This window comes from Hippoglossus hippoglossus, chromosome 3, assembly GCF_009819705.1.
Source record: "Hippoglossus hippoglossus isolate fHipHip1 chromosome 3, fHipHip1.pri, whole genome shotgun sequence".
NCBI lineage: Eukaryota > Metazoa > Chordata > Actinopteri > Pleuronectiformes > Pleuronectidae > Hippoglossus > Hippoglossus hippoglossus.
In genome coordinates this window covers 18,456,718-18,477,560 of record NC_047153.1, presented here as the reverse complement: position 1 = coordinate 18,477,560, position 20,843 = coordinate 18,456,718, and the positions used below count along the sequence as shown (strand labels likewise).

Genomic DNA, 20,843 nt, shown 5'->3' with positions numbered 1-20,843 from the left:
ATTCTGTGGTTTTTGTACTGTGATCTAACCGTTCATTTGGCACAGAGCCCTGCAGTGTTCGGCTCTGATACGACACATAAATATAGGTTATCCATGTCTTATGGTCTTAATCTGAACCCATGACCCAGCCTGGGGGGGGGGGGGATGTGTGTGTGTGTGTGTGCGTGTGCGTGTGCGTGTGCGCGTGCGCGTGCGTCTGGTGAGAGAGGGAGATGTTTAACCCTCACTGCTAAGCCCAACTCCACACTAACGTACACATGCACACACACACACACCATTGATCCCCTTCTCACGCAAAGCCACTCAACAAAAGGCAGAAAGAACATTTTCAGCATACTGCAGATCAGGAACAGCGTCAGCATTAAGAGCTCTAGTGCTACTAATTGTACACTTATCGAGCCACATGCACCTTTCCACTTTACTAAAATAGCTCCCATATAAATGCAAAAAAGCACAAGGATTTTTAAACGGGTAAAATAAGTGCAAGCTGAGACAGGTAGACTACCTTCAAACCTTTTGACTCATTTGACTCACTCACCTTTGAGACATCTTTCATTTTGATTTCAGAAAATAAGGTTACTTGTATTGCAGCTTCCACAATCACCAGTACCACCAACTAGTTGAATTCTGTTTATATGCAAAACATTTTTTAAACTGAACCAGTTCCAAATAATGGATGGAGCAACATTTTTATTAACAAATTCACTGGTTGCCAGGCAGTGAGTTGCTCGTCTCCTTGTGTACATCCATTTCCTATCTGCTCCAACTCTTTGGATGCACTACCCCAGCTCCAGCCTCCTACTCACTCTGTGACTCACCCAGCTACGTCTGCCAACCTCCTGTCCAACTTCCAGAATCTGTCAGTGATGTATGCACATTTCACCTCGAATCCAGTCGGTACATGCACTGTCTGATGCATCCACTCTTTGATCACCATTAGTTTTATTTACCGTGGACAGAGACGTCATATGGTACACAGTAGACAAACGGCATAGGCAATGAACATAAACCAGTTTTATTAAAAAAATTATATTATAAAATAATTGATTTTATAGTTGATTGAGTGGGAATGATTGGTTGAAGTGCCAGAAATGGTGTATTATTTTTTCATTCTTAAAGAGCGTATAGGCGTTGAGCAGATGGATATGCACAGGTGGCTTGCATGGTGCTAGCAAGTGTGTGGGTGCTATCTGATTCAACACCATTGTCACATTCTTGGCTTCCCATCTACATCTCTATCATTTCATTTGAGTCTTTCTCCTATGCCTCTTGGTTTCTTTTATTCCCACTTTCACACTTTGTCTCTGCACTCCTTGTGTGAGCTTGTTTGCTCTACTCTTCACTGTTTAAGTCCTACCTCAATGTGTCTGTGTGTGTCTGCGCACATGCATGTTATCCTCCGTGAGACATAGTCCTATGAGAGCCTCCACATCACCTGTTGCCATGGTAGTTAAATAGGCAGAGAAGGAAGGGGAGGAATGGAGGGAGACAGACTGGCAGGGGAGGGGAAATTGGATGATGAGTGCATGCTTTGGACTAAACCTAGGAGAGGAGGAGGGAAAGGACTGCTAATACAAGCAAGGAAATTGGCAATTCATACTCTAAGTAATTTAGTTGGAAAATACTACACATTACTCTCAAGTGTTATTTGTTTTGGGTTGAAATTGTCAGTGGAAGTCTGCAATCTGTGATGTTGGCAATCTAAGCTGTGTATTCATGAAGAAACATGGTGCAGTTAAAAGAAAATATAGAATCGTTCCACCCTCATCAGTGAGAGGCAGTGTCCATTATTGACGTAGGAAGTTAAGACATCAGGAATGCAGGACAAGTCAATCTTACCTTTTATTGTTGTCTGGCAAAGGCAGACATAATAGCATATAATTTGTTGAAAATTATTCACAGTTCTCTTCGGTACTTGGATAATATTAACCCTTCCTACCCCTGATTGGATGAACATACTTGCCTTTGAATCATCTTCATCAATAATTCAATGTCAATTTTGATACAGAAACTGTCAATGTGGTTCATATGAGCAGTTAATTGGACAGTTTTACACTGATTCTAAGAAAAATATCTGTTTAAGTGTTGTTCTTTTTTCAGTCAAATTTTATCAAAGATTTTTAGGCTTAAATTCTGTAAGAAAGCTATAAAATCATGGATGTTGGAGAAAGAGAAAAAAGGATTTAGAGTTTTGTCAAATGAAAAGATAAGATGCATGTTGATAGTCTGCAAGAGTAATTAATGCTAGTAAATAAATTAGAAAATGGTGAGATGAAATAGATATTTGCATCACTGATAAGAAATCAGTGAGTTGAGTTAAGTGAAGAAATTGTGCATTTTTTGTGTGTTGTGTATTTAGGACATGAAGAAGAAAACATGAAAGACAGAGTACGTAGAATGTGTTGCTTTTTATTTGTCGAATATGAAATAACCTGATAAAAGAGTAGGGAATGCCAATGAATGCTGATGCTGGAATAAGAAAAAGGAGAAGAGGAGGACAAGTGCATGTCAGAATAATTGCCAGTAAATGGGAGGCGAGGAAAACAAGAGATGAATACAGGAGAAAGAAGATAGGAGGAGAGGAGGAGGGGAAGTGAACGTGAAGGGGAATGCCATTAACGGCTTTGTCCGGTCCTCCCGACTGAACGATGCATGGACACGGATAAACGAACAAATGAATGAAAGAGGGAGAGAGTGTGGGAGAAGGGTGCCCCTTTCTTAACTGTCCTTTCAGAGATTAAGCAGGAGAACATCGTGGTCTGTTCAGTTCATCTGTTCATGGCCAACGCCTGTCTCTCTCACAAACGTGTGAGAGGAGGCAGGGTGTGTGTGTGTGTGTGCGTGTGCGCGTGTGCACATATGTTGAGGTGTGAATTTATCACGGAACATGTGTGCATTATTGAGCAGGAAACTAGAAAATGCTATATAAGATTAAATGTAACAAGTAGAGGTGGCGAGGCAGCAGTAAGTAAACAGTGGTGTGCATAGAGGATTTAGAAATTGCGGTGTGCTGGTGCAAAGACAGGGAGATAGAGGGAGCATATAATTGCTGAGGGGTTGTGAAATGAACTGATGTACTTCTCTTACATTGTAGAGAGATAGAGACAATGTAACTGGCTATAATGTATGGCTATGTATAGTTTTAGTTGAAAGAGGAGAAAAGGGGTTTGAACGGCAGTAGAGAGTCACAACATTACAGTTTCTCCAGAAAGATGGAAAATTTTAGGATTTAGATCGAGGCGCGGATGTTGCAGGGATGTTACGTGTAGCAAGCTGACGGAGGTAGAGCTGATTTGGTCTGACAGCATTTGTGCTACAGGGCCTGACTTACTGATAGTGAAAGTGAGTTATGGTGAGACAGAGATGAGGAAGAGATAGACTGTGGGGTTGAAAAAAGCCTGATGTTCCCCATCGAAACTCCTCCTCAGTCAGAGAAAGGTGCAGGAAACCGAGATAACTGATTTTATTATGTAACAATGAGTGCACAGAAATGTCCGATCAAAAATCCATTGAGAGAATATCCATTTATTACTAGACAGGAATTTACTAATTTTAATAAATGTTATAAATTTGCTTTTGGTCCTCTCTTTTTATGTTGTAAAATTGCCATTAGGTTGTATAGCTGTTCAGAGAATTCCGTTGCTCTCTGAGTGGTCATTACATAAAGTTGCACTGAAAGCGCTTTAAAGAGCACTTAACAGTCAGAATCACACCAACATAAAGTCAATGAAGCTGTTTGGAAGCCAAAGACAGTTCATCTACTTTTAGAAGTACAGGACTAGATAAACTATAATGTATTTGATAATTATGCATTTTGGGGAAAGAACCTTTTTGAAGTCAACTCGCCCCGTTGGAGGAGCTGTATCTTTGGAGGCTTAGACCCAACAGCCTGTCACCTTGAGCTGACCACAATACAAAGCTGGTGACATTTTCTCTCTCTCTCTGTGTGTGTGTGTGTGTGTGTGTGTGTGTGTGTGTGTGTGTGTGTGTGTGTGTGTGTGTGTGTGTGTGTGTGTGTGTGTGTGTGTGTGTGTGTGTGTGTGTGTGTGTGTGTGTGTGTGTGAGACTGTCTCAGGTTCTCACACTCCTTAAACACTTCTTACAATCCATTTGACTCCCTAATCCACCGGGAAACCGCCACTCTTTTCTCCATTCCACTCCACTGTTTTTTTTCCCTCCCTCCCTTCTCCTGCTCCTCCTCCTGCACTTGACAATGTGTATGAGTTTCTGCAGAGTTGGCTAACTGGATTTTCTACAAACGTTCTAAGCCCCCGGACCCACATGCACTTACAACTCACTGGATAAACAGACTGCTGAAAGATATTAGACATGTCCAAGAACTCATAAGTCATGTTATTTTCTTCTTTTGGATCTGAATCAAGATGCATGCAACCTCCACAAGGAAGGAAGTTGCTCCGGGCTATTCGACTCTCAGGGTGTTTACACTACCGTCAACATGGGTTGTGGTTCAGCCGGTTTCGGTAACACTGTGGGCAGAACTTTTAACAGTTTATTAAAGTCTTAAGTTGCTTACCATTTAAAAAAATACATAGAGAAATCGAACAAACCCATGTAACGTCTGATTATTTATCATCTATATAAGTACTTTATTAATGTGCTGGACCAGAGTTCATGTTTTGTGCATAGGTGCTCTGTCTTGTTGTCACCATGATGATATTGGTTGTCATCCCAAACACGGACTAAACTGGACATGTGAGCGACAACGCATCAGAAAAGCTTCACAAACTAGTGCAAAAAGTTCTCACACACAACCCCCCCCTGTACTTTTCCTGTTGCGTGCACTGCTCTCTCTCTTCGCTACCAACTGTATAGCAGTTATTGGCATCTTACCGCTTGTCTGCCAAAAGTATAATTGCTTGCATTACGTGACTGTTAATCTTATGCTGCTTTCTTTCTTTCTGTTTTTCTTTGTTGATTATTTATTTTTTTCTACTTAAGTTTTTTTCCCCCTTCTCTCTCCCGCTTCTGGGTTTCTTTGGAGAGAAGGAGTAAAAAGAAAGAAACTTAATCCCTCCATTGAACAAGAGGTGGACCAGTCAGGGGCCTTTTTTCTCATTTTCCTCTGTGTCAAAAACCCCACCGTGCTTCTTATGCTGAACGACCTGTCCAAAACACACTCTCAAACTCAAATAAACCTTTGATTTGATTTCCATCGCACACTGATTGTTAACCTGCTGATGTTTCGGTGGTTTAGTCTTATCAGGGCATTTATCTGTCTTTTAGGCAATCTGATATTATGCTGAGTAGCTATTAGTTAAATGGAATGGGTTTAGTTTGATTGTCGCTATAAAGACAGCAGGGAGGAGAGGGTGCTCCTGTCAATCTCTGGGTGTCCATTATTGTTAAAATGTCCTTTTTTTTCTAAATACAGTGTTTTTCTTCTAAAAGTTTTAGTAATAGATTTAAATAATAGTAATTATTAAATGCTTGATTCAAAGAGCATGACTTGATAATAAAAGGGAAGCACCCTCCCGTTATACTATAAGAATGGCATAATTCATTATAGGCCAGGTTTCCTGGCACCGCAGTTGATACAACAGAACTTAAACTGAACTCATGATTGCTTATGAAAGCTGAATTTGTGAATGTTGAAATGTTCGTCTCAAACGGTGCCAAAATGTTTGACTTGGATCAACCCACCACCATTCATTTTGAACCAATGTGGGGGAGATTTGGAGCCCTGCATGATGGATAGCATTTTGGTGGCATGTGGTCTGCATAATGACCTCCTTTTATAATTTCTGAATGACACTGGTTTTGTTCCAGTATTTTTTCTTTTTAATGATGTAATGTTGGTCTGAGTTTTAGTCTATTAGAGTAAGTGCTGTCTACCACTGTGGGTTTTGCCTAAAGGCAGCAGTGCCAACAACAGCACAAAGCCATTTTCTGCTGTTGAAGAACTGACAGAGTTTCTAGTCAGAGGCTGTGAACTTTCGTCCCCACAGCTGAGTAAACTGCATACTGAATAAAAGCTATAGAATAGGGCTTACCACTTCAACACACATTTGAACTTGATTTTATATCTGCATCTTGTTGCTATATAGCATGTGTTGAGTGTATATGCTGCTAACATCTGGCACAAACATTGGGCAAATAATTACAATAGTACAGGGAACCAGGGTGATGCTAACGTCTGGGCTGGTTTTCAAAATACATCATCCCTGCAGTTCTTTATTACTGGAATCAAGTAAGCAGATTCAGTCCACTACACACTGAAGGATGGAAAGAGAAACAACCACTGTTAGAGATATCGTTTGCAGGAAGCTGATGCACTACATTTCTTCTGCTCCCCATCCTTCTTCCTCTTCTTCTTCCACATCATTCCATGTTGCAGTCGAAGTATGTCTTCACCCTCAGGCCTGGTTTGCAGGCTTTTCTGCTTTCCGTTCTCTGTCCATCCATCACAACTGACTACAAAATGCCAGACAATTCACCCTGTCGCCCTGCATGGAATGCTGATTGCCACTCCCCTCCTCTCTCTTTTGGTGGCACAGTTAGGCCACTTAATATCAATATTCTCTTTGTGGGGAGAGATGGGGGGCAATTGCCGTGACTGTCAGAATAATTGCACACAGATATCTGCACACAGGCATTGGACTTGCTCGCACACACACACACTCAAAAACACTTAAACTGGGACATACTTACACAGAATACAAGAACAATGATGCACACACACATAACCCCACATGCACTGGTGAACTGGGCAGAATGAGGGCACACAGGAGTCACACACAGACACAGTCATTGTAGAGTTAGTATCAGGAGAAATGAAGAAACACTCCATGCTGCTTGGCAGTGACACACACTCACACAGAAAGCAACTAGGACTCGGTTAAGTGTGGCCTCAGGCTCTCTTATGGGTCTGTTGTTATTGACATGTCTGTGTAACATACATGCAGAAACAAAAAGACAACAAACCGAGACTGTAGAGGTACCATTCGTGTGGGCAGCATATCAGAATAAGAGCTGGCACTGAGGTGGCCTCATCAGAAAATAGAATGGTAGCTAATTGTAGCAAGGGTTTATTCAAATTTGGGATTTAATTGGCTATTGTTCATTCTTTAGAGTAGAGTATCTTTTTATTCAGTTATGAAAAAATTATTCATAGTATACACATAGTCAACATTTTATGTTAAATGTGACTGAAAAAGACAGAAGCATGATGCTTATGCCTTCTTCAGTGAGGTAAATTCCCAACACATTTCATTGTTTCAGATGTAAATATGAAAGATACAGTATTTGATAAGACTGTTTAGCAGTGTAGCTTAGCCTTAGATCAGGACTTCCTCACTCATCAGGATGTTTAAATATGACTCCATAGTACAACTGGCTACTAAACTATCTTATTGAAAGTTGTCAATGAAGCCGCACCACTTTGTCACCATATCTTCACTGTAAATTACTTGATACACACATGTACACATATTTAATTGCTCATCTACTTGTTTGTGTATGTGATCAGGTTTTGCCTCCATTTAAAGCTCGTGTAATTCCTGTCTCTCTCTGTGTCCCAACACAGTGAAGCTAGTGTGTTAACACAATAGGGGGGAAAAAGTGTGTGTGTGTGTGTGTGTGTGTGTGTGTGTGCGTGTGCGTGCGTGCGCGCTCACGTGGTTCCCTGCAACATTCAAAACTATGTCACACAGATCCTGCACCACTGCACCCATTTACTGGTGGAACATCTCTTCAACGTGCACATCTAGAACACAGCAATTGAGAATGATCAAAACATACTCACAAGGTCTGAGTCCACACACACACATATTCATTGATGCACAAATGCACTCACACAGTCTGTAGGCATATACTATAGCTTTTGTATGAAGCAATCAATGTAAGTGCACTGTTTTGTGTGACATGTTCACATATTTCATGTACACACAAAGTGCCGTGATGTGTGCAGCCAGCCTAAGCGTTTTTGTTCCGTTGCTCTCTATTCATTGCTTTCACGGCTCTGCTCTGATTTCTGTTTACTCTTGTTGAAGCTGCACTGAAAAGTCAGCATCAGTGTGGCCAGATAACCCAAACGGCTCTGGGAACATGATGTTACTGGCAGTTGCTAATGTATGCACATATCAGAAAAATATGTTGAATATGCAGCATTAGGTGTGTGTGCTGCACAAAAGCACAAACATTTCTTTACAAAAATCTGTTTAACAGGCAAATGAAGTTACTGTCTTTGTTCTGCTGCTGACATACAGTAGCCGTTCTGTTTGGATACTGAGGCCCATAAAAAAGGCTTTAAAAATGTTCTGTTGTGCATTTTCTGCATACAAAACCTAATTTGATTTTAACAAATCATTGCTGTAGTGTTTTTTCACTGTAGGTGGAACTAGAACAAAAAAGATAATGAAGCCTGCTCAGAAAATCAGCAATAGTTGTCAATATTGTGGATTTTTTGGGGCCAATATCGACAACAATATTAGGGAGTCAAAAATTCCTGATATTCCTGATAAAACTCGAAAATTTGAGGTTATTAAGGCTTGATATTTTACAGTTTAACTTTATTATAAATAAGATAAAGGAAAATACGACCAAATATGCAGGACGAATGTTTTTGCGTAAAAAATTTAAATGCACATCTTTCCTGCATTGTGTATTCTGTAAAATAAAAATTACATATTGGCACACACGCTAATACAGATTTTTATCAGCAAACCGATAAATCGGTCCGACTCTCATTGTTAAAGTGACCATATTATGCTTTACAGTTGATTTCACGGCTGAACAATACCATTGTTACTGTGGCTACAGCAGTGTTTGGGAAGCCTCTGGGTAAACAGCGTGACATTTCCTCCACAAGAGGTTGACCTGTCATTAGACAGTAGCTCAACTCACCAATCAGAGCAGACAGGGCTTTTGGGGAGGCGGGCCCAGAGCTAGGACAGTGTTTTAGACAAAGGGTGAAAAGAGGCGCCTAGGCAATGTACAGTATGAGACAAAGCGTATTTTGAACATTACAGCATGTAAACCTATTCTAGTAGACCCCCAAATAAAAATGATGAACCTGTAAATGGTAAAGGAAGAGCTCCATCACTCACAATTTTCCAGTGGATTTGAACCAGCAGCCTGAAGGTCACAAAGAGCCAGAGTCGCTAACCTTTAGAATCGCACTCCAGGGAACAGAACCTATCATCTGTAGTGTGTGGATTTCTGTGTTTGTTTGTTCAATGTATTGACACATGACTGCGGCTCAGCCTTCAGAGGTTTGTTTTTCTCCCCCCAACTTCAAAGGGATGTTTTGTAATATGATTGCCATGATACATATTTTATGAGCTTTTTAATATCGCTGGAATACTGAGCAGTATGATTTCCCCAGAGTAGTTGGAACAAACTTGTCCTCTCACTCTCCCTCCATCTTATTTCACGACTATTTCAGGTCGAATATGTGCCAACTTTTTCCTGAGCCTGTGTGTATTTGGTGTGGTAACATCATGCTTATCCGCATACACAACATATTTAAAAATAACTTTATCAAGCTGGTTCACACTGATATTCAAATGTAACATTGGAAAGATGAAATGTGTAGGAGTGTGCTAGAGTTAGGAGACCATGTGTGATACACTTGGAAACTGTAGCATCACTTCCAGTCTGGTCGCAGGTTTAAACAAATAAATTCTGTCTTTTTCTTTCCCTCCATCTCCACCTCTCCATCTGTAGCCTTTTCATCCCATGGTAAACCTAGTGTGCAGCGCTGACCTGAGGATGTTCCTGTGTGCCCTGTACGCCCCGGTGTGCACGGTCTACGGCCAGGTGTCCATGCCATGTCGATCTCTCTGCCAGCGCGCCAAAGACGAGTGCCACAAACTCATGGAGATATTTGGAGTAGCCTGGCCAGACGACATGCAATGTAGCAGGTGTGCTTTTCATTTTAAATCAACCCAGTATTAAATAGTACAAACAGTGTCATCACACACAGGATTTTGAAGCATCTGTGCAATAAATCTTAACCTCATGATGGATGCAATGGTGATTTGTGTTTAAACTTTGTTATAGAGTTCTTGATTCAAACTTAGGTAATTTTAGAGGCTATACTCTTTGCTGCTGTTGATTTATTGTACTAAGCCATTGCATAACATATAAACAAGTGTCTGAGCAAAATTGATATCATATTAAACTGCAAGATCTAACATAGTTTTTCTTTTTCCAGGTTCCCGGATTGTGATGAGCCATATCCTCGTGCAGAGGACCTGCTAACAGGTTCTGACCCCACTGACCAGTCATCCATGACTGTGCAGAGAGAATACGGTTTCTGGTGCCCCAGAGAGCTCAAAGTTGACCCTGAACTGGGTTACTCTTTCATGGGCAAGAAGGACTGTTCTGCTCCATGTCCCTCAATGTTCTTCAACCAGCAGGAGCTGACCTTTACCCGATACTTCATAGGCGTCGTCTCCATCGTCTGTCTGTCCGCAACGCTCTTCACCTTTCTGACATTTCTCATTGATGTTACCAGGTTTGAATGGCTAAAATCTGATATCAACTTACTGAGCATGATTTATGAGAATACTTTAGTTAGTCCTCAATAATTTTTATGGATTGTGCAAACATTTCTGAACAATTTCCAAAGTAAATTCTGTAAAAAGAAAAAGACAAATTGACAAGAGAGCACTAGAAACAGTTCTTAAACATTTTTTTAAAGTAAGTTGTAAATAATACACAACATTAATCATCATTTTCTTTTTTTCTCATTAGGTTTCGATACCCTGAGCGTCCAATAATCTTCTACGCTGTGTGTTATGTCATGGTGTCGCTGGTGTTTTTCCTTGGTTTCCTGTTGGAAGACAGAGTTGCCTGCAATGCAGTCAGCCCTTCTCAGTTTAGAGCTTCAACCATAACACAGGGTTCACACAACAAGGTGGGAGCTTCACTTCACACACCTTTCATGTGAATGATTTTGGTTTGTAAGAATCCTGTCAAGTGTTAGACTTTCTTTAAATCTAATCAAATTTGAAAGCATTACCCTGAATAATAAAAACATTAGTGATACTATACTTTTGATAATTACTTTTGTTAATAATTATTAAGATTTCATCTGGATTTCTCTCTCTGTCCATACAGCTTGATCATAATCATAATTTAATACGTGATGTACTTGACATGTAAACAAGTGCTCTCCCCTTCAGCTGTCAAACATGAATTTGATGACTGATCCAAAGTTACTGCTCCCACTCCTCTCTCAGGTGTGCACCCTCTTCTTCATGGTCCTGTATTTCTTCACCATGGCTGGCAGCTTGTGGTGGGTCATACTGACGATCACTTGGTTCCTGGCCGCTGTGCCTAAATGGGGTAGCGAGGCCATCGAGAAGAAAGCCCTCCTCTTCCATGCTGTTGCCTGGGGGCTCCCAGGGGCCCTGACTGTCACCTTGTTGGCCCTGAACAAAATTGAAGGAGATGGGATCAGTGGAGTGTGTTTCATAGGCCTGTATGATATAGACGCCCTGCGGTGGTTTGTTCTGGCACCGCTCTGCCTCAATGTGGCGGTGAGTACAGTCAGAAGATAAATGAGTGAGTGGGTGGGTGGAGGAAAGAAGTGATGAGTGGGATGATATGATGAATAAATTAATGGTTGGTTCGATGAAAACAAGTACGGGTTGTTGGCTGAAATTTTGTAGAGATGGATAGATTAGTAAATGGATGCGTGGATAGTTGACAGTGTTTTGGTCTCTGTTATTGTCCGTCATCCAGCTCTTTAATTATTGTTTATTTTATTTGTGTCTGTCACAGAGTCTTATCTTGTCGTTTCTCTCTCTCTTCAGGTGGGCGTCTCTCTCCTGTTAGTGGGCATTGTTGCTCTGAATCGGGTGCGCATGGAAATCCCTTTGGAGAAGGAAAACCAGACCAAACTAGTCAAGTTTATGATCCGAATGGGAGTGTTCTCTGTGCTCTACCTTGTCCCCCTGTTGACTGTGATTGGGTGCTACCTGTATGAACACACCTACCGAAACATTTGGGAGAAAACATGGATGGAGGAGAACTGCAAGCACTATCACATCCCCTGCCCATACAAGGTAGAGAGACAGAGAGAGGAGAGAGAATGTATTTATGAAAGCCTGTGTAATGTTTCCATCTTTGCCAGACAAAGTATGCGTCACTTGTTAATCATGAAATATGTCATTTGTGAAGACGTTTTTGTGTCACTTCCTGTTGACACACAGCAAAAATAATCAGTTGATCACTTGTACACAAACTTTATACTTAGACTATCTCAGATGTCAAAGTACATGTGCATATAGGGCAGCTCATTCAACATATTCCTCTACTAGTCATCTGTCTGAAAACAGATGACTCCTCAGGATTTACCTGTCGTCTCAGTCACACAACGAAAATAAATACAGACAAACTCTTGGCAGCGTTTTGGCTATCGCAGCACTCTGTATATCACTCACTCACACACCCGGTGTTTGTTGTCACAGGGCCAGAGTGAGCTGGTGTGAAGTGCTCAGTTGCCCACTGTGAAGGATTAAGTATTTTCTCTCCTCATTAAGTGACTGGGATATGTTTATTTGTGTGTCAGAGAAGTACATATGCCAGATCCAATAGGAAAACAAGATCTCCAGTGAAGATTATTATAATAATAATAATAACTAGGGCTACGTTGTAGCACTGAACGGGCCCGAGCACACGCAACTCGGGACCTGTTGCGGTTGGTGGAGAGAGCGATCGGCGACCAGGCACACGGCTCCGCGTTGCATGTGTTTTGCACACTGCGGGAAGGATAAAGCTTCACTTCCTGCGTCTATCACGCGACGTCGATCCTTGTCTACTAATTGCGCATTACGGTCCACCCAATCAATTGCAGATCACATGGTGACAATTACATGTAAATCGAATGATAGTTGTAAAACAAAGCTTACTTCCTGTTGCCAGTAGGTGGCTCCATCACTATTATTACATACAGACATATAGATCTGTTCAAGTAGGGGCTCTGATGTAGCGTGAGCAATTTTGTTTCAATTGGACAATGTTAGCACAACTGAATATTCACACTGATCAGTAGGTGGCGCGATGACCCTGCACTAATATTAATATATGGAGCTGTTCAGGTCAGGATTGTGATCATAGGTAGAAAATACGGACAGACAGACGGACGAAAAAAATAAAATAAAATAAAATCTGTCCGTCCGTCCGTCCCAAAAAAAAATAATACGGACCGACAGACAGACGGACGAAAAAAAAAAAATATCTGTCCGTCTGTCTGTCCCAAAAAAATATTAAATAAAATCCGTCCGTCCGTCCAAAAAATAAATTATACGGACAGACAGACAGACGTCCGTCCGTCTGTCCGTCCCCAAAAAAAACAACTGATATGGCGTTTGACGAAAAGTCACAGTAATCTTATGCCTACATTATCAATGTCTTGAGACCCTTTTGACACAGCTTGACATGGTTGCGGTCAGTGGATGAGGAGGAATACTTCCAAGTGTAAGACGTTCCAAAAACAAGACATTTCCTGTTGCCACCAGGGGGCGCTGTGATTCACACCGTGTAACGAAAACGCGAAATTCGAGGTAGTATATATCTCCATCTTGTTGAGATGACATTCACCTCAATTTGAAGTTGATCTGATGAAATCCCTTGGACAAGTTCGTCAAAGTAAAAATGTGGGAAATGGCCAAATTGACCACTAAATCCAAAATGGTTGACTTCCTGTTGCCTTTTTCATAATGCACTGAGAGACTTTTATGTGCATCTGGTTATGATACACAACTGTCCTCATTTTCGTGAGGATCGGTGAAAGCTAACTGAGGGGCTTTGGCTGGTGGCGCTGTTGAGCCATTTTGCCACGCCCATTTACTTTTTGGGGTTTTGAATTTCCTGCAAACTTTGGTCGGAATTTGAGCATGTCTAGGCCCTGAAAAAGCCCCAAAAGGGAAATAATAATAAGAAAAATCCTTACAATTTCAATAGTACCGTTCGGTGCTCGGGCCCTAATAATATAATAATAAATTGTATTTACCATGTATTTATTACCAGTACAACTTAGAGACTTCAAAACAGTAGTAATAATCTGACTGCATGTGTGAGTGTGTAAGTGAGTCAGTTGGTAAGAGAGGTGAGTGGTATGGCTGAGTGAGTAGGTATTTGTGAGGGGATAAGGGAGCAGCATACATCATTAGCTCAGCTAATACAGACTCCACACAAGACTACCATCTCTGTTTTACTCTGTTTCTTTGTCTCTTTGTCTTTCTCTCTCTCAGCTGGTTCTCACACACACTTCTTTTACTCAGTCTCCCCCTTCTTCCCCTGCACTCACTCACTCTCTCTCAGGGCTTGCTCAGTCATGCTCTGCTGCCTGTACTCTATAATGTCTTTGTAGCTGTTTTGAGAAGTGGCAGGAGTGAGATGTTTCATAGCGTCTGTATGATAGAAAAACACATTTTAATGAAAGCGTCTCATCAGTTTCACGTATAAAACTTGAGAAATACTTGAGAAGTATTTGTATACGTTTTCTTTTCCCGTAATTATTAAAGCAGAGGGATGTTACGGTAATTTCATGAAGGAGAAGTGTCAGCAAATTTGTCACTGACACATTATACTGTATGAGAGAAGCTGCGAGCAGGTGCAAGTACTTATATTATGTGGTCGTGTCTGTATGTCTGTGGGTGTGTGAGAGAGTGTATGTGTGTGTGAGCATATGAAGAGACCCCCTTTATGTCCTATTGTAGCTGTGGAATTTCAATATTGCAGTGTTATCTGATCTTTACCCTCGAGGGGGGTTGTGGGGGTTGCGTGCAAAGTTGGTGCGTGTGTAGGAGCGTACAACTCCATGATTTTGGATAATTGAAGATTCTGTGGGCATTGTTCACTTTAGTTGTGCGTGTGTATGGGTGGTAATTTACAGAACGCTCAGAGCCTCTTGTTTTACCTCAGGATCTGAATCTGAGACATTTAATCTCTTCCTGGGCGAGACAGACCAAAGCTAATTAATACATATTATTTCTCCTTACTCTGGTTCCTTTTAAAAGCAAGGAACACCGAGGCTTTGTAAAAGTCCTTCTCCCCTAGGAGTCACTTTAGGAGATGGCACGAATGCTGAAACACTTAACGAATAGCATCTTAATTAGGATTTAATCTTGTGTTAATAATAAATGTAATGTCACTTGTCATTGTGCGTGTAAAGAATATATTAGATTTTCTGTTTAATTCTGCTCCTTAAACTGATTCTCTGATTTTGACTTAATTAAATGGTAAACCACACAATTAGATCATTAGTCTCCCAAAAAGGAAATTCTTCAGTATCCACTTGAGTCAACACCCAACTGAAAACTAAGACAAATGTTAAATGCCCATATTTGTGCAATACACTTTTTGAAGTTGCTTTCTGTTTATCTTGAAACTCAACACTGTTCTTAGTTGATATTTTAAAGATTAACATTGATTTGGGGGATTTGGATGCTTTAAAATGAGGGTTTCTTTAAACCACCTACATTAACCTATACAACTGCTGTAAAATACTGCCCCCTGCTGTCAGATTCTGTATCTTGCATCAAAGTTCAAGTCCAACGAGCTGCTGTTCTTCAACCTGACTGCAGATCAGCTGCTGAACCTGTTTCTTTTCTAGGATGAACCAACAGTTCGAGTAGTTTAAAATGCTTTTAGTATTTCCTCCCCTGAGGATAAATGCTGATTTGTTTCCAAAATAATAAAAGCTCTTTTCTTCCTCTGACTCATCAACTTTTCCTTCTGTGTTTTAAACACCTTCTGTTGTCTTGATTAGATAATTGTGGAGTTGATATTTAATATTCCTGTAATTATCAGGTGGAGCAGAGCAGTCGACCGCTCATGGTTTTGTTCCTGATGAAATACCTGATGATGCTGGTGGTGGGGATTCCCTCTGTGTTCTGGGTGGGCAGTAAGAAGACCTGTTTCGAATGGGCCAGCTTCCTGCACGGACGCAGACGCAAAGAGTAAGATGCAAGTTTTGTTTTCAGTCCTGCTGTTCAATGAGCTTATTAGGCTACAAATGATTCTTAGTTATAATTAAGTTTTATTTCCCATGTGAAGTCACTGCTTCAAACAGATAAACCAGTAGCACATTAAGAATCACTCCTCATAGTAATCTAACATATCTGCAGAGAAACACACAGAATTTACCTGTAGTGTCTGTGACATGTGTGTCCTCCTCACTTCGATAACAGCACTTTAACACTCCCCTCCTCCCCCCCTCCTGTTTCTTTCTCACCTCTCTGTGTTTCCTCTCTGTTTGCACGCTTTGCATTACTCTGACACGCCAACCCTAAACCCTGCACTGCTCCTCCTCTCCCCCGTGCTGTCACCATGTCTCTCTCTTCTTATTTACTCTCTTCTGTCCTCCAATTCTCTGCCTCCCACTCCCCTCTTCCCTCTCTTCAAACTCTTTGTCTGCTGTTTGTGGATCTGTCCTCTGTTTCCCATGCTCCTTCCCCCTTGTCTCTCCTCCTTCACATCCCACCCCTGCCCTCTTTTCTATCTTTCAGCAGTGGGGTGAACGAGTCTCGCCAGGTTCTGCAGGAGCAGCCCGACATTGCTCAGTCTCTGCTGCGTGAACCCAACACCCCTGTTATTAGGAAGTCTAGAGGAACATCCACTCAGGTAGGGCTGCAAACACACAGCAGTGATACAGTGGTGTCATAAACAATCATTGTAGTATTTATTGTGGCAGTAAGAAAACAAGCAGGATTTGTATCAGTAGTTTTAGTTCTTGTAACAATTATTATATGTGGTTCTGTGAGAAGTTCTGTGAATCTTCTGAATGGTTATCTTTGTCTGTGCTGGCTGAAAATTACAACCAAGACTTGATCTGACTGAAACTGAGACCAGAATCTATATTGTTGTTTTGTGACTCATTCCTTCTTGCTATCAGGCCTTAATGTGCATCTCAGGATGAGCACGGTCACGTCTTGGTGCAGTCAGAGAAAGTAGAAAGAAATACAGTTATTAAATAAATAAAGTTTTATTATTGTTTTTATATTTGAAACAAACAATATTAAAACCCAACCAAGGTCCAACGCTTCTTGCAGCAAACAGCTCAGGTCAGGGAACAGAGCTCTAACTAGAAGAAGTAAAAGTCTGACAACTTACAGGCACCAAGCACATGAAATCATCAAGCGACCTGAAAACCTGTAAACAAAATCGATCTGAAGGTTATGATCGAAGCAGACTTACAATTTTTAATATAACTTTAAACTGATCAAACAAACATCCTCTGTTGTTATTACATTTATCTGACCTCTCATTTCTGTCTATTTGTAGGGCACCTCCACCCACGCCTCCTCCACTCACTTAGCTGTCCTGGACGACCTTGACGAGCCGGTCAGAACTCACCACGGCCACCCTGCCTCCACCAGAAGTAAAGCCAGCAGCGTTCACAGCAAGGCCAGCTACCACGGCAGCCTGCGCCGCACCCGAGACGACAGGTAGAACAGATCATCTGTAACACTCTGTTTCTCACTCTGTCAGATGGTGTGAATCAGATGAAGAAGTGTCTTTCTCCTCTCCCCCTCCCAGGAGCGATGCGCTGGTTTACCGAGGTACAGAGGAACGCAGTTTCCATGGCAGCATGCCACGTCTTGACCACCCGCTTTCCACTCACAGCAGCCTCCATCATATAGAGAGCAACTCACGGCACGGCAGCCAGCGAGACGTGTCTGAAGCCCTGTCTACCCTCATCACCCACGGAACCACGGCGAGTATCAGTCGAGTTGCTGAGAATGACGGCACTAGTGCCTGAAAACAATCACAAACTTTACAGGAAATCATTGCCAGGACGCTGTCTATGTCTTTCAAAGAAGATTTGCTGTCAGCAGAACCACACTGCAGTGTCTGTCAAGATGGAGGATGTACCAGTGTGTGCTGTGGTGGTGAATTTTAGTTTCAGTTTATCGCTGGACGGTCGTTAGCTGTGCAGCTACTGGAGAACACAGGTTTAAGCTGGACAGGTATGTTTACATATTTGAGTTGACAAAGCAGTTGACTCCTGACTGCTCAACTCAAACTGCTGAACCAACAAGATAAATCCACCTCCTCAGACTTAAGTGACATCTGTGAGACTCAAGATGTTATTCAGGTAAAGTTTCAGTATCTCGTGATAAACAATGGTGACAGTTTGGTGCAGGTTTACTCTGAAAGATTCATCTTGGATTTAGAGGTTGGACACCAGAACATTGTGACACGCCTCTACTTCCAAATAAGGATCTTGAATCATCTTGCAGGATTTACAGGAATATTGTTAAATATGTGAACTGTGCCGAGTATTGCTTTTGTAACAATCTGCATTGGTTTGTCGTCTCACATGAAACTTGACTGATTTCAGTCAGATCTAATTATTCCATGTTTTTGTTTCTTAGACTGCAGCTCTTAATGATGATGTTTATCTTTGTGTGGCTTCAGAGTCAATGAATATGGGCCTCATGTGACATTTTGGACCTTTTTGTGGATTAGTGAGATATTTTTATACTGTGAAAATCATCTGTGTGGTGCTGAATGCTTCTCAGTGACAGTGTGTGAGTGCGTGCGTGTGTGTGTGAGTGCGTGTGTATGTGAGATTGAGTAAGAAATAAAGACACAAGTGGTTAAATGTGTTTTTAAACTTCAGGCACTCCCTCTGATCTAAACAGAGAAAACATGATGGAGGGAACTGAACCCAGTTTGTTAAAGGGTTGTCTTCAGAACCAGGAAGATGAATGAACTGGAATAATGCTTGTGCACTTACTTAACATGCACAGAGGTTATTCTTTATTATTAAATCATTTCAGCACTGGACCTTCTGCAGAGAGGCATCAGCTTTGCAAGGGAAGACAGGTCGGCTTTAGAAACAAACGAGAATAATTCACACAACCAATGCTTATTTCATTTGCTGTCAACCAGCCAATCTTGTTAATAAAATCTAAATGGAAGAAGCCAAATAAGAGTCATTACAAAGTCTAAAAGCCTCAAAATCGCGTAACAATCTAAACATCAACAACCTCTGTCTGATTCAGGAAGTCGTTTATCACTGCATTCAAGTCTAACGGCTGTATAGACTGAAGTGTAATTTCAAAATGGAAACCAATGACAGTGCTTTTATTTTGAAATCTGTCAACATCCTCATGGCAGAATGGTTGTTTGTTTCTTTTTTTTCCTAATGCCACTTTTACTAGTTGCATTGATGTGACCTAACCTGCTTCTGTACATGCTCTTTGGTCACGTGTGCTTGCATTGTTCAAACTTACAGAAACATTCAGTCATCAGACTCGATATGTTCTCTGACATTTAATGTTGTAGGAAGTTAAATGTATAATATCACTGTCTCTCTCATTTGTTTTTTGTTCCACAATCCCTCAAGTTAACCTACCTCACCTCTACCTTCAGCCTTCTCTGTACCTGGGTGTACACACGCACACACGCACACGTTATTGAGTATTTTAAGTAAAAATGCCTATTTCTGAAGAATCTGAAAGGCTCTAAAATGATACACAAACCAAACAGACTTTCAGTGACTCATGGGTTCTGTTTTAAGTCTCTCACACACACACACACACACACACACTAGGATCAGTAGCTAACTCCATCCCACAGTTAGCTATGTGTTTTTTTACTTGCTGACTCTGGCCTTTCACTGCTGCCTCTCTCCTTCCGTCTCTCTTCTCACGTTCACTCGTCTGCCTGCGTCTCTGTTGTACATAGATCTTCTGTCCTCTGTGGTGACTAATCGGCCTCACACCTGCCTCCTGCCTCTCCTCCTGTAAATGTGCCCACACTAATCTTTTTTTGGGACCTACACAATCTGCCTGTACTGTTGCAAGTCTTGACTACTGACAAACATTAACCATTGTGCTTTTACAACAAGAGATGCTATGAAACATCTCATTCTTCTCATCAGTCCCACAACCAGACATTTCTGAGGAAGCTGTTATCATCTTCATCATCATCATTACAGTGCTTCACAGTGAACTGGAGTAGCTTGAAAATATGGCACATTAGCAATCATGGTTTAAAAACAGATCAATATTGAGAAGTGTGAAACTTGGGATGTATTTGCCTTGTAATTTATTTGCAGTTTGGGACTGTAATGACTTGTTTTACATGCAGTCTAATAAACATTTTATAAACTTCAGTGCTGTTGTTTGTATTGTGTGGATTTGTTGTTCTGTTTGTCAGAGTTGTGTATTTCTTCTGGCCAACTAATCTTGTTACCATACCTCAGTTCAGTGACCACATTACTTAAAGGGGACATATCATGCAAATTACACTTTGTTAGTGCTTCTACAGGTTAATTTGTGTATCTGGCATGTCTACCAACCCCAAAACTCTGGAAAAAAAACACTTGCGCGTTTTGTTATGGTTCCTCTAAGTCAGAAACGTCATGCTTGAGTGACTGGAATGAGCTTCCTGTGTATTGTGTCGTAACAATACACTGGAAGTCTCCCTACATGGCCTTGGCCCACCCCCCACCTCATCCCCCCGCCCCCCCACACTCGTTACGCCGGGTTTACACCGGACGCAGCGAGGCTGCGAGGCAGCGCAGCGCCGTTCTCAAGCGCGCAGCCGCCTGGCTGTTCACACGGGACGCGCATTTTTCCGTGCTGGTCAGCCCGCGATTCTGCTTTCTCCGCTTGTTGTTGTACCCGTTGAATGTCGGGGTTCGGGGGTAAATGATGGTCTTCATAGCCCCCCCCCCCCCCCACCCCTCTCTTTCTCTCTCTGTCTGTCTGCTTGTGTGCTTGTAGTGGATGGGCAGAGGGGGACATTTAATTATGTGATTGGGAAAATTAAAACTCCAGGACAACAGAAGGGGAATACAAAGTATGGGATGCATATTTGATAATTTATATCATATAAAATATGTAATTTATATCGTT

At 41.5% G+C, this 20,843-nt stretch overlaps 1 protein-coding gene across 6 annotated transcripts in view; it reads left to right on the top strand.

Annotated features, from left to right (window-relative positions):
* Nucleotides 1-19,378, top strand: part of LOC117759394 (frizzled-3-like) — a 30,651-nt gene extending 11,273 nt beyond the window's left edge. For 4 of the 6 annotated variants that reach the window (XM_034581481.1, XM_034581485.1, XM_034581482.1 and 1 more), the window contains exons 3-11: nt 9,685-9,881; nt 10,175-10,477; nt 10,717-10,879; nt 11,205-11,504; nt 11,781-12,032; nt 15,784-15,932; nt 16,482-16,596; nt 17,257-17,420; nt 17,512-17,734. In XM_034581481.1, the coding sequence (XP_034437372.1) occupies nt 9,685-9,881; nt 10,175-10,477; nt 10,717-10,879; nt 11,205-11,504; nt 11,781-12,032; nt 15,784-15,932; nt 16,482-16,596; nt 17,257-17,420; nt 17,512-17,734 (1,866 nt within the window). Of the gene's footprint in view, nt 1-9,684; nt 9,882-10,174; nt 10,478-10,716; nt 10,880-11,204; nt 11,505-11,780; nt 12,033-15,783; nt 15,933-16,481; nt 16,597-17,256; nt 17,421-17,511 lie in introns of all 6 variants that reach the window. The other 2 variants (XM_034581486.1, XM_034581487.1) reach the window with 1 other exon arrangement.
* The last annotated feature ends 1,465 nt before the right edge of the window (nt 19,379-20,843 follow it).